Consider the following 17,069-nt stretch of genomic DNA (forward strand, 5'->3'; position numbering starts at 1 on the left):
GAAATGAGGAGCAAGCACAGGCACGGCCTCGGAGGTACATCTGATCACACTGTACCTCTCCCAGCTACAGGCCAAATTATAAAATACTGCTGAACAATGTGAACAAAAAAGCAACACTCATGATTATATCCTCTCCAGTTTTTTTTCACCTACTGAAAGATGTTTATGCCAGTAACAAAAGAAGCAATGCTCCTCTGTCTTCTGTCACCTACTGCAAGATGTTTATCCCCCTTAACAGCATACAAAACAAACAGACATCAACTTCTTTGATGCAGTAGGTTTTTAAACCCTGGTTCTAGCCAGGCCAGAGTTAATTTTTGCAGTAGCCAGGAGAGGGCATGGCTAGAATCTAGAGGCTATTCTATATCACCTCCAATCATTTTGGAAGGGTCCCATAGTGTGGCAGCACAGTCAGGTACTGGCAGAGGCTCCCCTTGGTGAGCACACACGTGTGAATCCTTCACCTCTCATGCACTCTGTTGTTAACATTGCTGCTGTTACTGTTTGTCTTCTTATTTCACTGCTGTTTGCAGTAAATTGTTCTTCTCTCTACCTGTGATCTTTACCTTTTGTGCCTGCAATTCTCCTCTCCATCCAGCTCAGGGAAGGGAAAAGGGGAGGGGGCAGTGAGCAAGTGGTGCATGGTTTGAAGAGTTTTGGTGGAAACACTAAATTGGAGAAAACCATTCCTAAACCATGACAAACACTCACTGGAAACAATTTTTTCTCTTTTGAGTAATACATAACTGTTTATAAATTAAATGTTTACCTACATAAGCCTCCTTGGAAACTGTGATGCTCAGTTAATAGCAGGTATCAGAGAAGAAACACATCTTCAAGTATTATAGCTTCTTTTCTTTTTTTACTTTTTTGCTGCTATCACTGATGTTTTAGTAGTAGAGGTACAAACTGGACCAGAAAAAAGTCATGTTCCCTGTTTTAAAAAGAATAGCATGAGATAAGGCAGTCTAAGAAGAGCAGTCTGTTTTAATCCCCCCATGAGCTTACATCAGCTACTGTAGCACACACAGCAGAACCACCACAACAAGCCAAAAGCCACACTTCTCCACGTAACACTGAACGCTTCTCAACCCTTTGCTCTTTCTGAGACCCAGCACAATGCTTGAAAAGAAAAAGAAACCAGAAAACAAACAAGCTAACAAACAAACAAACAAACAAACAGAAAACAGCCCCCCACCCTCCACCCCGTGACTGATTAGAGTTAATGCCCTTCTGGTGGGCACCAAGAGATTTTTCCAGTTTTACTGCCTTCTTAACTCCCAGGCATCTCTGCACACCTAAAGCAGGCTGCCCTGACATTTCCCATTTGGACTTTATGAGAAGGTTAACATTTTCCTCTCTCCAGTCTCTCCTTTTTCATTTGAGGCGTTGAGTCACATTAGCCAGAGCAACAGCAAAGGCTTGCACTGCAGAAAATGGATACTGAAAGTCCAAAATGTAAGCATTGCCATCAATTCTTCCAAACTGCATCACCTGGGAAGCAGGGGAAGAGGAAAAGGAAGGGAAAAGAGAACAAGGTCAAAAAAAATGAACCACAGAAAAGGAAACAGAGAAGAGAATAAGAGCAAATTTTTTCTGCTTTGTAGGAACACCCCCCTTTCTCAGGTAATGACTGGAGCTACAGACAGAATGGGGTATGATGCCAAAGAACAGTGAGAGCACTCTACTTTTTGTCTGTATAGAGAATTTGACTGCAATATTTCACTCCACAGAGTAAACTGACAAAATATGCTAGACTGCATAGAGCATTGGTTTAAGTAGCTTGTCACCAATTACTTCAGCAGATATGGGTACACCAGTATCATGCTTCCTGCAGGAAAGTACCAGTCTCTCCCTTGGAAATATCCTACCATCAACCCAACAGGAAAACAGGTTTTGTTTTCAAAGAAAGGAGCTTTCAGGGAAGGGGAATAACCTATTTCCCTACTCCAGCACTTCATAGCTGATAAGGTGTTCATTCTTTGCAGTTCTGTTTCCCTCTGCATAAATATCTTCACTAGCACATAATTACAGCAAGAATGAATTAGCTAAGGAGCAGTGAGAGCTGTTTGAAATGCAAAAAAAGCAAAACTAGTCAGGTTGTTCATTGCTTTTCCTCAGGGAATATCTGAAGTTTGGCCTATTATTACTGTTTTTTCATTCACTTCGTCAGAAATCCAGATTTTATTTGCTGTACAGCAAAGATGCTTGAGCTAGACTGGGGACTGACTGTGCAAGTCAAGGCAGGTTTTGTTACCCCTGGCAAGAAAAAACCCCTTGGTTGGGTGGCTTTGTACAGCTGCCCATGGGCACATATCTACAGCCATTTAACTGAAGAAGAATGGCTCTGATCGCTGCCTTCGAGCTGTTGTTTCATACAAGCAAAACCAAAAGACTCCCACTGGTCATGCATGTTGGATACTTAAGACATCTAACTCCCAACTTAAATCAGAGGAAGTCGAGAGTCTTGGTATCTTTAGTAAACCAGAAGTGACTTACAGCTGGACAAGGAAATAAATGAGAGTATCCTGAATCTCAGTCCAGCATCTTGCTAATTAGCACCACTTACAAGCCTGGGTTTGGTGTAGTAGTAGTAACATATCACTTCCAGGCCAAAATTAAATGTTTTGATTTTTTGAAATAGCCACTGATCCTTCTATCCACAGGCAGCTCAAAAGTGGGTGGCCCAGGAGCACTTGGCTTTGGGGTGGGTCAGTGTGTCCCTCCTCTAGCATTGACAGCCAACCCCCAGGGGCCCGGTAGCTGTTCACAAGTGGAAATTTTGGAATGAAGGGAAGCTAACTACCTTAGCTATGTGCTGCCTGGCTATGTGAGCAGGGCAAGAAGGGAACAGTGATCACTCAATTAGATGCCATCCACAACCACCACTGATGGCAAGTGCAGCTACTGCTGTGGAGAGCCATTGTGTTTATTACAAAACCTTCAGCAGTGAGAGCCAGCCAGACTAAAGGAGGCCCTTGTTCCCATGTCTGACTGCAATAAGACCAAACATATTTTGTGTATTTACTTTACAGCTGAACTTCACCCTACGTGCTGAACTTAGACCTTTGACAGCTGTTTTTTATCAACCATATGGCAAAGCTTTTTTTCATGGAACAGCTGACACAAGCAAGAAGCACTCTGCAGCATGAGTGACAGCTTATTCCTGGCATAGCTTTCCCACATCCTGGCCCCCATTCCAGCAAGCATGTGCCAACCCTTCCTACCTGTCGTCCTTCCAGCTCAATCTGGAAGTTTTTTGCCGACTCCTGGGTCACCCGCCCTCCGAAGTCCAGCTGGTAGACTTGTGTTGCCTCGTTCCACAGTGGCTGCTTGTTGGCCATCACATACACAAAGCCTTGGCTTCCCAGGCGCCCATCCTCCTTCTCACTGGCCTTCCGGCACTTGAATTCATCCAGCTCACTGGCTGTCCTCAAACTCCTTTTAGTTTTCCAACCCTTTTTACTGCCCTGGCTCTGGTTCATCAGTTCATCTCCGCTGATAAAAAGCTCCGGCTCACTCTCTGAACTGTCCTGAAACTCATTTGTCTTGTTTAGTTTCTTGGACTTCAGCTGATCTTTTTGGCTCTTGACCTTCTTTTTCTCCCTCCCCAGCCGAGGGCTGGCTATCAGTGAATTGAAGTCAGTCAGTGTCCTTGCCTCCTTTTTGACCTTGCCCTCAGTGATAGCCTGCACATTTCCTTCCTCGGCTCGACTGTCCAGGCGTTTCCGGCTCTTCTTGCCAAATTTGTCTGTCCTTTGGGGAACAGGGCTTTCTGTCAAGGAGAGCACCTCCTGGAAAGTGTCTGCTGTCTCCACCATTACCTCTGTGCCCACGTGGCCCTGCAGCTCCGCTGGCGGGGGAGACATCACCGGCTTCTCCACCACGAGGAGCGGCTTGGGGGGCAGCGTGCCCTGGGGGTTCTGTACGGGCGGGCAGGCGCTGTAGGAGCTCCAGGGGTGCAAGGCGATCGGTGGCAGCTGTAAACTAGAGCAAGTGCTGCTTCCCGGGTACATGGGCGGCAAAGGGCAGTAGGGGAGGCTGGATGAGTAACCTGGCTGAAGCACAACTGAGGGCTCCTGCTGTGAAAACTGTGTTGGGGCCAGAGCTTCTTTGGGGGAGCAGGGGGCCTGCATTCCCTGAAGGGGTGGGGCGCTGTAGCTTCCTGGGTAAGGTACTCCAACCCCATAACTTGTCTGAAAAGTGGCAGTGGGACTGGTTGGAGACTTGGGGGAAACAAATGGCACTCGAGACATATCCAGATGTTGAGCTTGACCAATGATGAGTGGAGGAGGTTTTAGAGGGTTGGGCACTGAGCTCTGAGATGTCCTTTCCTGAGGAACCCATATCTCTTCGCTCACCATAGGATCCCACTGGTACGGCGGTGGCCGTTTTACACTCAGGGTAGCCTCTGTCAAGGACACAGGTACGTGCCGTACCGATTTCTCCACTGGGCAGTGCTGAGAGAGGGCCTCATCCTCTGTGAAAGCGGAGTTGATATAATCCGCTCGGTCACGGGAGTTGTCAGGCGGGCTCAGCAAGCTGTATGAGGACTGGGAGGCCAGAGGCGAAGTACTGACAGAGTGAGCAATGACAGAACTGTGTTGGGAGCCACTCCCTGTGCTCAGATCTGGTCTCATGGCACCAATGCTGGAAGTGCTGCTACCAGCATTAGCACCAGCGATGTTGCCCGCGCCACCAGCGCTCGCACTGCTGCTGCTGCCAGCGCCGCCGCTGCTGCATTGGCTGCAGGTGTACAAGGCCGTGGGCACTCTCTGCTGGTACTGTGCTGACACAATGTTGCTCTTGGCCTTAGGGGGAAGCTGCAAGGTGGCTCTCTGACCATCCATCAGCTGAGCCATTTTCAAGGCTGCCTCTCTGCTGTTCCTCCGCAGAGTAGCATGAATGATACTGCTGTCCAGCCTCTGCGCCATGTTTCTGCCCTGGGACAGCTGGCTGGCAATGTCAGGGTAGGGCGGCGGGTCCCCGGCCGGGATGGAGTAGCGCGGCACCGTGAGCCGGTTCAAGGTGGCGCTGGCACAGGGCTGCTGCATCTTCTTCTCGGCAGCCGTGATGCGCAAGGTGGCGGAGCTGCCGGGGCCCGGCAGGGTGTAGGTGCTCTGGGCACAGAGCATCCTGGTGCGAGGCCGGCACACCTCCTCCACGTTCCCGCTGCTGTCGAACGTCGTTATCCGCTCGTAGCCCAGGGGCGTCTGGTAGTGCCCCGCCGGGTAGAGGGAGAACTCGCCCTTCTTGAGGCAGAGATCGAGGGGCGGCTGCGGGGGCCCGGGCGGGGGCGGCAGGGGGGTGGCGGGCACGGCGGGGATGGTGCCGGGGTAGGGCGGCGGCGGGTTCATCTTGTTCAGCTGCAGCTCCTGGGCGGCCCCGAAGATGACGGCGTCCCCTTCCACCAGCGGCGGCCCGGGCCGCGGGGCCTTGGCCTTGGGCGGGGGCTCATGCTCGCGGTCGCCGTGGTCCCGCAGGTCGGCCAGGGCGATGGCGGGGGGCGCGGGGGGCGGCGGGGCGAGCGGCGGCGGGGGCGGGCGGCCCAGCTCGCCCACGGCCAGCGCCCCCGCCCCGGGGCCGGGAAAGCGGCCCGGAGCCCCCGGGAAGGGCCCCGGCCCCTCGCCGCCCGCCTCGGCCGGCGGGTTTGCCAGCACGTCCAGCTGCACGTTCTGGTTGGCGAGCAGCGACTGCACCAGGCCGATGCTCTGCGTGGGCGACATGGCCTGCGCCGAGCTGTGGATGGGCGCGATGGGGATGTTGACGGTGCAGGGCGGGCTGCTGGCGGGCGCGCCGGGGGCGCCGGGCACTGCAAGGACAACACAGAGCGTCACCGCCGCCCGGCCTCCGCTCCCGCCCCGCACACCTCCCCTGCCGTGGCCAGGCCGGGCCGGGGCTGCCCCAGCCACAGAGGGGCCTGTCAAATGTTTGCTACCTGTAGGGACTCTGCTACTACCTGCTCCCAAACCGGTGGATCAGACCTCAGTGGGAACACGTCTCCAGCCCGTGACTCCCATCACTCTCACCGGTGACTCTCATCACTCCCATCGCACAAGAGTTTCTTGTATCAGCTGGTGACCAGCTTTAAAGCCACTTCTTGGGAGTGACACTTCAGAGGTCAAGCTACGAGCGTGCTTTCAGCCTATACTGGATCCCTATGGGCTGTCACGATACCACTCAGCATTCACTCATCATCAGGTTTTAACTGCTTCTGCTCAAATCAGTAAAAGTTTTGCTAAATCAGGACTCATTAGTTTTCAGGGAGGGACTTTCGATAGTAAATGCAACAAATCAATACACAACTGAACAAAGCAAACAAGCAAATAAACAAAAGAAGTGGAGGCTAAGAAAGCTGAAGACCTGCACTGAAGACACTGTATAATATCTAGTATAAGGTTCCTAGACTCACTGAGCTGGGGAGAACTGGAGAACACAGACAATAGTGGGCAAAAGCGGAGTATAGTGCGTGACAAACCTACCAGCCATGCAAAAGCAAGGAAGCTGAAACAGAGAGAGGGGAATATGATAGAATGAAATGCAGACAAAGGTTATAAAAAGTTGTCAGATTTGTAAGGAGAAAATGTGAGGAAATAGATGGGAAGCCAAGAAGATTCAGGAAATGGGTACTGTAGTCAGGGCAACTGCAGCATTAATGTTTGGACAGGCTGCAATCAGAAATGTATAAAGAAGCATATGCATATGAGGAAAAATTTCACACATGTGGTGGCATTGAAAAAGGGAAAATGTGGCAAGAAGAAATTCTCATGATTTTGAGCAGAAGAGTGAAGAGTGCTCAGTTGTTTGCAGTTCCTTTTGCAAAAAGTGATTGTTTCCAATAGGAACTACCACTGAAAAGCTGGAACAGGAAAATGAAGACACTGGATTCAAGTAGAGGTGCAGTAGTCAAGAAGGAACAAAACAGAATAAAGGGGGAAAACAGTAAATACCATATTAGAACTTCCAAGAATATTGCAAGTTCTTTATTTTTTATTAAACTTCCTGTAAAAAACCCCACAGAAAATGGTGAGTGAGTTGTATCAGTAAATTTGTGGAAGGAAAAGAGACCAAGGATCTAGTGTCACATCCAATTTTTATCCAGTTCTATATCCATACTTAAGTGTGCCAAATTCTGTGAAGACCTCTGATTTGCAAGACCAGATCATGTAAGAGATCCATGAGTCAGGACCCCTCCAAACACTGCCCTGTTCCTAATTAATTTCTAATTAAAATTCAGGTAATCTACCTATGCCCTATGATTACATTTTCGGTAACATCAGGCTTTTACCAGCATCAGTCATGAACATGGGAGGAGTGTACAGACAGCACTGTGGCTGGACTGGCAAATCCTTATGGTAGTTCAGTTCATTCCTTTAGAGGAAGACTAGAGCCAAACTTAACTGACCCCAAGGCAGTTCTGTGGTGGTTCTGTGCTTGGCTGGCAGGCCATGCTTTCACCCTGATGCCTGCAGGCTTAGCAGTTTAGCTGCCAGAGCCTCAGGTTTAATTGTTAGCTTGGCTTGAGCAGCCCCAAATGTTGCTGTCATTTTACCTTACCCAACAAAATATCATTTATTGTGGTGTTGCTTATTACTCTTGAGTGTTTAAATCCAACGTTTTCTTCATTTCTCCAATGGTTTTTAATTGATTAGTTTGCATACTTTGTAAGTGAAATCAATCCACTGTGCATTTGTCTTGCCAAATCTTTACTGACCACATTAAAAAACACCTGTCCCAAGTGTACCTCACTATGAACATTGCACTGCCCAAGAGCAGCTTTCTACCATGTTTTTTTTAAATCTATCAGGTAATCATTATTTACCCTGCAATACTTTTTCCTTTAGTAGATGGTACTTCCTTTATATGCAGGCTTTAGAAAGGATATCCCCAAAAACATTTTTGAAGATCTAAGTAGCCACCATTTACTAAGTCAGAAATATATTTTCAGAAGAAACTAGAAAGGAAAAAATGGACAAGAGGAAGGCTGTTAGAAGGACAGAGTAGTATAATTCTTTTATAGCCTTCTCAAAGAGCTGTTACAAGAGTCTCTTATAATTTTCTCTCTGTTTATGTACCTGCAATTATAAGCACCATTTCATCTCTTAGTGCAGATTCAACCCAATTTTCAGGAAGAGATGTGAAAACTTTGTATTAACTTCTTTCTTTTCTATTAAGTTTTTATATTACTTTCTGACAGCTTGGACTGTGTTTCATAATAGCGAATGTTGGGTGCTTCCTATTAATAATATATATATGGTCACCAATGTGTCTATTATTTTCTTCAGACACGACAGGTGAGTATCACACTGACAGAAATTAAGCAGGACAAGTCCCCCAGATTGTGAAAAAAATGGGCTTAATTTGAAACATACAAGTATTTCTTTAGAAGTCCAGAGGACTGTTCTGATGCTTGGGTCAGACAAAAGCTTTGCCGCTGTCAGCAGTTGAAACCCTGGACTGAAATAATGAGAACATTTCCATTTATTTCAGTAGATTTTAGCACTGTTCTTAATTGCTTTGCTGTGCTCACACTCCTTCCTCTTTAAAGGGTACTGGCATGACAGCCACTTCCATAGTTCCAAAAACCTGTGACCGGGCAACAGGAATGTCTCAGTCATATGAAAATTCTGAAAATGTATTAATTTATCTTATTTTCTGTTGCTTGTTAATTTTATTGGCATGATGACTTTGTTTTGATTGGAGGAGGTCTTGAGTACTTCCAGTCCTTTCCCCTCCCACATCACATCACCTGCACCCAAACCTTCCCTGCACTGCTTAAATCTTCTGCTACCTCAGTGAAGTGAAAATTTCTTCCTGATCCTGCTTTGTTTGTCGACTACTTTACTACTTCAGCCTCTTAGTAGTGATAAAAGCGCAAATGAGCATTTATCGCTTCTCAAAGGGTGGCTGAGTTTTATGGGAACCTGCTCTCCAACCCAAGCTCCTATCAGCTTTGATGCCATCAGGTCTCAAGAACAGCCTGTCTGGTTTCCAACAGATTACAACTCTGTCCTATCAAGATGCAGAATGCAAGGCCTCAGTCTGTGGAGAATTCCTAGCAAACTAAGATGAATTAGCGGACAACTAATTTCCCGATGAACTTGAAACTAAGGAGCTCTTTATGGATTATATTTTCCACACATCATAGAAAACAATGTCCATAATACGTATGTAGCCTTATTCTAACTCAGTTCTACCGAATCCCATCAAACTAAAGGATTTTGATTTGTGTGTTTACCAGAGGGGACCATGACACAACCAACCTGACCTCCATCTAGCTTAACCCATAACACGGCAGCCCTCCAGCTCCTCCTTACCTGGTAGATCATCTTCGTCTTCGCTGAAAACATTTGGATTAAAGACAGGCATGTTAATGTAGTCCATTGAAATCTTCCTCACTTCTGGGAGATATATTGTCATTTGCCGGGGCTGCAGATGCAGCAGACTGGTTTTATATATTACTAGAGAAAGAACATAAGAAACAAAAAAGTTTGTTACACAGATAGCATGTAAAGCCAAGGAAGAAGCCAATTCAAAGCAGACAGAAGGGCTATGAATATTGTTATTTACTGTATAGATGTGCATGGGTGAGCCATTATTTGTCAAATCACTATGTAACACTTTGCATAATAATGGAATAAAAGAGATTGTTGCTTTCAGCTATTTCTCTTTAAATGGAAGCAGCATCTCTGTAATTAAATAATTAATTACTTCATCTTGTATTCACATCTATTTTTATGGAAGGAAAAGACTTTTTTCCATTCTACTTTTGAAACTTTTCACCACAGGATTCTACCAATTTACAGGGGAAAACTGGAAAGCTTTCAGAAAGGAAATCTGCTGACGGTTACCACATACAAAGAAATCCCACTGGGCTCAGGAAATCCCTGGGAACCAAACCATTGGAGACTGGGAGAACATTTGAAAGAAGTATCACTATCCATTTACTCTACACTTAAATCCTTCCCTATCTGCCACTGGCAGTGAGAGAATTAGAATGACCTGTGGTCATTCAACTGCTGACAGCAGTCCATATAGCCACAAAAGCTATCCACCTAATTCTGCATCCAGGACACCTTTATGTACTCCTGACCCAACTACATAATGCAGCATGGGACACAATAAGTGTTCTAAAGAGCTCATTAGACTGCTAGACTTGTGTTAATATTTCAGTTCAGAGCTCAGTTCTGCAGTGTGGTACCCTGTTTTTTACCCAGCCTTCTTCCTTCCCAACAGGACTATTGGGCAGAACTGGACTACCCTGAAAAAAGGTTGATGATAGACAACTGCTGCTTTTAATGATGGCTACCAGATTACTGATGTTCCAGCAGGAGAACCATGTGATGAGGCTCTGCACTGACTTGAAGAATCTTGAGCATGAGGCCATAATAGCTTTTTCATATAACTTGTAGCTAAATAACTATAAAAATCTGACTTTTAAAAATACTTCTACGGCAGTAACTTAAAACCTATTATTTCTATAGTCCTCTTGCAAAACTCTTTTTTTATTTGTGTGAGTTTTGTTCCAATAAACTGTAAAAATAGAGGTCTGGGCTCAAATGTTGATTTACTGGCTTATTACAAGTGAGAGTTTTAGCATTTTATTGATAGCTCCTTATTGTATTTATAGATTTTAATCTTCTTTAGTTACAGTGAATTTAATAAAATCTAACTCTCACTGTCCACAGAAAATAAGTGCTTTGATCACTTACAAAAAATCTCATGGCGTAAGTTTCTTGTCTGTTAGAAAGAAATTGACACGCAAAAAAATCAACAGTTTACTTTTACCTGCACCAAGGTTAGTTGGTAGGAAAGCAGCCAAACCCACAATTTTAAATTTGGTTCCCCAGATATTAGATGTGACCTGAGCAAGGTAGTTGTGCTGCAAAACAAAAACAAGATCATTTTTATCTGATAAAATTTGTATCAAGTTCTAACAAAAAACTGCACAGCAATCAAGCTATTGCAAGTGATAATGCAATTTCAGTCTATCTTGTTTTTATTGTATTGAAACAGCCCAAAGTGCCTATGTAGCAACAGTTTTATCCAGTCATTAAGAAGACTCATTCTGATAGCTTAACACCATCAGAAATGATGTATGCATCGGCCACAGGGTGATTAGAGCTATTGAAGATCTGAACAACACTTAGTGGAGAATGCCTGTTTAGTGAGAACAGGTCTGCTTTCTGGCACTTGCTGCTCCTGCCCAGCAGGACCACGGCGCTATTCTGTATTTCAGAGAGTGATACACCCTGCCCGTTGGCTCTATGCTCATGAATCACTTTACAGAACAATAAACAAGACAGAAATTAATTACTCATAACAAACATATATTCCCCTGGAGCTCCTAAAGCAACTTCCCAAACCACTGTTGCCATGGTACACATATTTATGGGTCTGAAAGACCAACAGACTTTTCTCAAAGGCCAGGAGTTATGCTGCTAGTATCAGAAGCAGGATCTAAGCCTCAGGTCTTCTGCTCTACTCAAAGGGCTTTTGGTCCTAGTTTCGTGCAACTGTTTAGAATTTTTCATAAAAAGGAAAAACAAGAGAGCAGAAAAAAACAAGCCAAACAAAAGAAAATTACAATAACACAGGCTGTTATTAATGAAATATACAACCTAGACAGTTCTACAGCCTGCTAAGTTTCATTTTCCCAGAGGACATGAATACCACAAAGAGCACAAAGTGGTAATTCCTTTCCTTCCTTCCAATTAAGACTGTTTCATGCTAATTATGAAATGGATTTTGTGGTCCTCTGAAGCAAAAATTTCCTTATCTCTGCAATCCCTAGCAAAGCAGAGAATCATGGTGGCATTAAGATGGGTCTGAAAAAAACACCACCTCATACTCCACTGGCACTTTCAAACATTAGTACTGAACTAATGAAGATGGAAGATGCAATTCTCTAGTTCTATCTACTTATTGTAACATAATGCAAACTTTCATTGCTGATCATTTGATCTCTACCACAATATGCTGCCTCATGAAAAAAAAAGCATTTGAATCAGGTATGGTAACAATGTGCACAATACCTGAGTAATGTCTTCTAAAGGAAACTCTCTTCGTGTCAGGCTTGGAGAACCAATAGAGGGTTTCCTTATTGGTAACCTTGGTGATCTTGAGATCTCCTGTGCAGCTCGTGACATCTTTGGAGATTTGCGAGCTTCTATATTGATTCTGCAGGTAAAGCAATACTTGGAATCAACAATGGGCAGGCTAAAATGCACAAAACTCATGTCTTTGAACAGAAAGATGTAAGAAGAAGACAACTGATAGGATGTCCTCAAAGTGACTAATAAAGACTGTAGAGCCTGCAGCATGGAGAATTATGGGTCAAATTTGAAGACCTGACACACTTGCAGTAACTCATGCTAGATGCTTTCTAATTAATCTAACATAGCTTCCAGCAGCTCTGCCAGATACAATTTGTCTTCCACTAATCCCAAAAAGGTGTAGAGATGAATGATCTCAGCTATGCAGACTTCGAGCAAAGTCTCAAGAAATGAGAACATGACACCTCAGCTGACAGATTTTCACATTAGTATATACAGCAAACCAAGGCTCCACAAATGTTGTCAGTGTTCCTACCCGAAGCCAAGTCATTTCTACCTCCCACTACACAAGGCAGAGTCAAGAATACCAGCTCGAGCACCTAAAGAGTTCACTAGCAGAAATGTAACAAACAAAAGTAAAAAACAGTCTGTTGGAAGGACAAAATATATTCCATGGTGGCAAGAGAGAAAGAAAAGGAAAGGTGGGAGAGTTTATAAAATCTTTCTTTGAGACTGCCTGGGGAGAAATTGTGCTCTATTGTTTACCATTACATTGTGTCCCAGAAATTTTCCCGTAAGTCCAGCTCTATGCCAATCTCTGAGATCACCCCAGAACTGCACATTGCAGAGGATCCCAATCTTACAGAGAATTCCTATGTGCCCAAAGGAGTTTACTTTTCATTTTACAAGGTGTCAAGAGAGGGAAGGAGAGGCAGGGAGGAAAAGAGGCCACTTGAGGAGAAAGAAGAACTATCCAAGAGGTTATTACCTGGGGAGTTTAGGTGATTTGCTAGCTCGGCTGATTTTTGGAGATTTCTTTGCTGCCCAGTCATCGCTGAGTTCGATATCGCTGGAGTCAGAGCAGTTGCAGCTGTCAATCACAGTGGAAATCAAGCTGTTTCCATAGATTTCATCTATCAAGACAGGCCCCAGAAAATTTAGGTGCTGCTTCAGAAAACTGCTATAAATTATAACTCTCAGTCATCAGAAGCATAAACCTGATCCACAGGCAGCAGTTGAAATAAAACTTTGCAGAGGAAAATTAAATGTTCTCCACTCTGCCTTCCAACTCCAAATTTCCAATGGTTTGAACTCAAGTGAACATTATTCAGAGGGATGAATAGCATCCAACTGACTTCGAAATTGAGACTAAAGAATATTTTCTGCTAATTAGCAATCTATATTCCATTACTCAGAATACAAGAAGTTCTCTTCTGCAAAACAGAAGGCAGCAGGGTATAATTTCAGAAGCTTCTAGGTCACGCAAAAGATTTTTTTCACATCAGAAAAAAATATCAGATGCCACCATCCATGCTGCACGTATGTATTTTTTAAAACTCCTGAGGATTTAGCATCCAAAGTGTTGCTAAATCATTTTTACACAGAGCAACAACTGAATTGTACCTGCTTTTCCGTCTGTTTTAGGATCCATGATGACAAACTCTGGCCGCAGCTTGCTGATCCGACGTCCTTTGAGGATGGGCACCAGCCCCCCAAGATATTCCAAGTACAGTGTGTAACAGGGACCCCCGACCTCCGGGTCATCCTCCGTCCGCTTCATGGTGCAGTGCAGCCGCTCGTTCCCAGCTGTTGGGTAGCTGACAAAATCTCTCATATTGTTTGGGTCTGGGATTGGAGGCTTCATTCAACAGAGGAAGGAAAGAGAAAGTTTTCCCATATTGGTTGGGGTTCTTTTCTGTGGTGACTTAATCCCAACACAACCAACTGAACTTGAATCCAGCTCTAATCTGGCAGGTGAAGATTAGTATAGGTTACTTCATGAGTTATGCAGGACCCACATGCAAGATGGAATGGCAGTGTGTTATTTAGTTAGATCAAAAGCAGCTGTATACAGAAAATAAAAACTAAAACTAGTTACGTCAAAAAGGAAGGTTGAACCTGTGGTCAGAGCACTGAATGAGACAACAAACCTGTCGTCAAGTTCCAGCTCTTATCAGAAACTTCTTTTTGAACATGAGTAATGTGGTCAAGTATCAGAGTATGTTGCCTCCTGCAGGCCCTGGAAGTGCACCTGGACACTCAGATCCCATTCCAGCTTAGTACTGGTACATGCTATGCCACTATGCTACAATGCTGTCAACTCTGGAAGAAGCTTGTACTTTTTATATCACTTCCAAGCACAGGTCCCATCCTAGCTGAGGGCCTATTTGTGTGCCATGTAGAGAAATACAAAGCTTGGATTACTTTGCCCTGCTTGCTTGCACACTGTATTAATCCATGAAAAACTCAATCCTAAAGCAGTAGGACTGCTTTTGTCTAGGACAATATAGCCTGTATGACACTAATACGATTAATGTGTGTAAGTCAACAGAGTTTATTTCAAAATGAAAGCACAAGGAAAAAAAGGTAGGAAAAAAAATAGGCTTCCTTAACCTGGCAAATGGGTATAGACTGAGGAGTGACCTGTAATGTGTTCTGCAAGCTGGAGGGGGAAGAGGAATATTTGCAGGGAAGAGGGTGCCTTGCCTAGCACTGAAGGCATGGCTGACAACATAGGTTCAGTGGGTGACTGGGATGAGCCAGGGTAAAGCATAAGTGCTGATGAGGCTCCAGAAAGAGCCATGAAACAGGACAGGCACGTGGCTTCTGGAAACCCTGCTCCCACCTCTCAGCTACGCAGCACCACAACCGCTTTGCATCGTTGCATTTCTACTAGGAGGTGACACAAGGACTGCTGGCAATGATGTGTCCCTGCACTGCCCTCTGACCCCCCCAGGGCTCCCAGCCAACTGCTGCCCTCATCCAGCCCATCCCCTCCCCTTCCCTGCCTGCCCTGACAGCCAGGAATTGTCACTGATGCTCTAGAGAGGAGTGGCTCTGGAACAACATCTGGGAATCATCCTGGGGAGATGGATGGAAAGAACTAGAAAGAATTGGAGACTTCTGGCCCGGTAAATGCTCTGCATCTTTGGAGATCCAGGAGTTATGGTTACAGCAAGGCATTTATATTGTTCTTTGACAAATAAAATTATTTACAGTTGCACAAACTGATCTGATTAGCAGAACCCAAATGGAACCATACTGAATTATTATTTTGTAGGCATAATTTTTTCTCACTTAAGCTGGGTCAGCCCCACTGATTTCAAATTAGTTGTTCTAGCTCTGCATTGTTTTAACGAGGACCTCTGGATGAAGAGGACTGGTGTAACACATACACAAAAAAATCACAAAAATGTATGTTTGAATGCCAAGCATTTATCAGCTAATGCTCTGATAAAGAGCTCGGAAATCCCAAGATGTTACTGAGGGCCAAACTATGAAACAAACAGGTTGTGCAGATGATTCTGCTGGTGGTACAGGAAAAGGTGTGGTACCTGGCTCATTATCCCACAGCACTGTTGGAGCAATAAGATTAGCAGAACTCAGTGTTAGTAGAAATGTTTGGGCAGCCCCAGGTCTTAAGCCTAACCTTCCTGGGAATATAAGCACTCCTGTGACATGTAAAGGGGGTACAGTTCTACCCCTGTAACCGTGACAGAGCATTATCACCAGCGTGAGCTTCTTCAGAAGCCTTCGTGAGTCACCAGCATATTTTACCCTTGTACTTGGAAAGGCCATCTCCATGGAATAATGCAGATCAGCATGTGTGAGCCTTCTTTTCAGATTTTTAATAGGCACCAAATGCATCAGTGGGGTCTTGAAGAGGATGCAAAAGCTTTTAAAATGATAAAATCTTATCATTTAGCCATTGCCACTTAGGAGCACCGTGGAGGGGGGAGATCTAGCAGCACTTCCCTCTTCACAAGCACCCATCTCTTTCATTTTACCTTGATTGTTGGTATGAAGGCAGTGGTGAGGTACGAGCAGAGCCGAGGGGGCAGGGTCAGCTTGCTGATGTCCTTGTCGTCCCGCAGGCAGCTGGCGATGGTCTGCTGGCACAGCAGCTGCAGGCTGGAGACCCTGTGCTCCACTCGCACCACGTACAGCGCGGGCCCAGAGGCCATCAGCAGGCGGGAATCCCTGTGACCCCAACAGATGGAGATGATGGGACGCTGCACGAAGAGCAAAAGGAAACAACTTCAAAAGATTTTGTGCAAAAGAGCTTTTTCCAATATGGCTGCGCAACAAGCGATCACATGAATTCACACCGATCACATTACCGTAAGTCTTCCAGAAACTTCAGTGCCCACCACTGCCCCTAGAAGTAGAATATGAACATCTCACATTGTAGGAAAGACATTCTGTGCTGTTCTTGTGAACCAGCAAAGGCCTCCTGAAGGTAAAGGAAAGCCCCATATCTCCCCTGAGGAAGACACCAAGGTTGTCACCATGGAGATGTGATGAAGGAGAGAAAGTTAAGAGCTACAGACTCTAGCTGGCTCACAGAATGACCTGGCTCCTTGGTCACCCACTGAGAACTTTGTTTCTTTCCTATAACCAATGGGCAGTAAATGTGTATGTTAAGTGAATGTAAATATAAGAATAAAAGCAACATGTTGCTATAATAAATCTCTCTTGCACCCTTTTGATGGAGTCATGGTACTTTGTACTGTGTCGTGCTCTATAATGACATCAAATCATCAAAAACAGCAGCTGATGTTTATTCTGTACTTTTTACTCAGGATGCTTAGACTCTTCACGCAAGGAATCAGCTACCAAATTCAGTACCTAGACAGGATAAGTGACTTTAAAGACACAGGGTGTTGAGAAGTAGGATCTTTTGATGCCCTATCCAAATGAGTTATTCAGTCATCTAATCAGTCTTCACCCACTAGTAACAGCTCAAATTTTACAACTGAAAAGTTAAATTATATGCCTGGAGACACTTAAAAA

The 17,069-nt window shown here is 45.0% G+C and overlaps 1 protein-coding gene across 3 annotated transcripts in view; it reads right to left on the bottom strand.

The window, feature by feature from the left end:
• Positions 1-389: 389 nt before the first annotated feature.
• TULP4 (TUB like protein 4) overlaps positions 390-17,069 on the bottom strand; it is a 143,086-nt gene continuing 126,406 nt past the window's right edge. For 2 of the 3 annotated variants that reach the window (XM_054279319.1, XM_054279318.1), the window contains exons 8-15: positions 16,064-16,288; positions 13,680-13,914; positions 13,045-13,189; positions 12,036-12,180; positions 10,789-10,882; positions 9,318-9,461; positions 3,228-5,812; positions 390-1,494 (exon numbers count right to left, since the gene is read on the bottom strand). In XM_054279319.1, the coding sequence (XP_054135294.1) occupies positions 1,378-1,494; positions 3,228-5,812; positions 9,318-9,461; positions 10,789-10,882; positions 12,036-12,180; positions 13,045-13,189; positions 13,680-13,914; positions 16,064-16,288 (3,690 nt within the window). In that variant the 3' untranslated portion in view covers positions 390-1,377. The remainder of the gene's footprint in view (positions 1,495-3,227; positions 5,813-9,317; positions 9,462-10,788; positions 10,883-12,035; positions 12,181-13,044; positions 13,190-13,679; positions 13,915-16,063; positions 16,289-17,069) is intronic. The other variant, XR_008483188.1, reaches the window with a different exon arrangement.

Source organism: Melozone crissalis, unplaced genomic scaffold (genome assembly GCF_028551555.1).
Source record: "Melozone crissalis strain CALT ecotype California unplaced genomic scaffold, PUWL_Pcris_2 ptg000027l_1, whole genome shotgun sequence".
Classification (NCBI taxonomy): domain Eukaryota; kingdom Metazoa; phylum Chordata; class Aves; order Passeriformes; family Passerellidae; genus Melozone; species Melozone crissalis.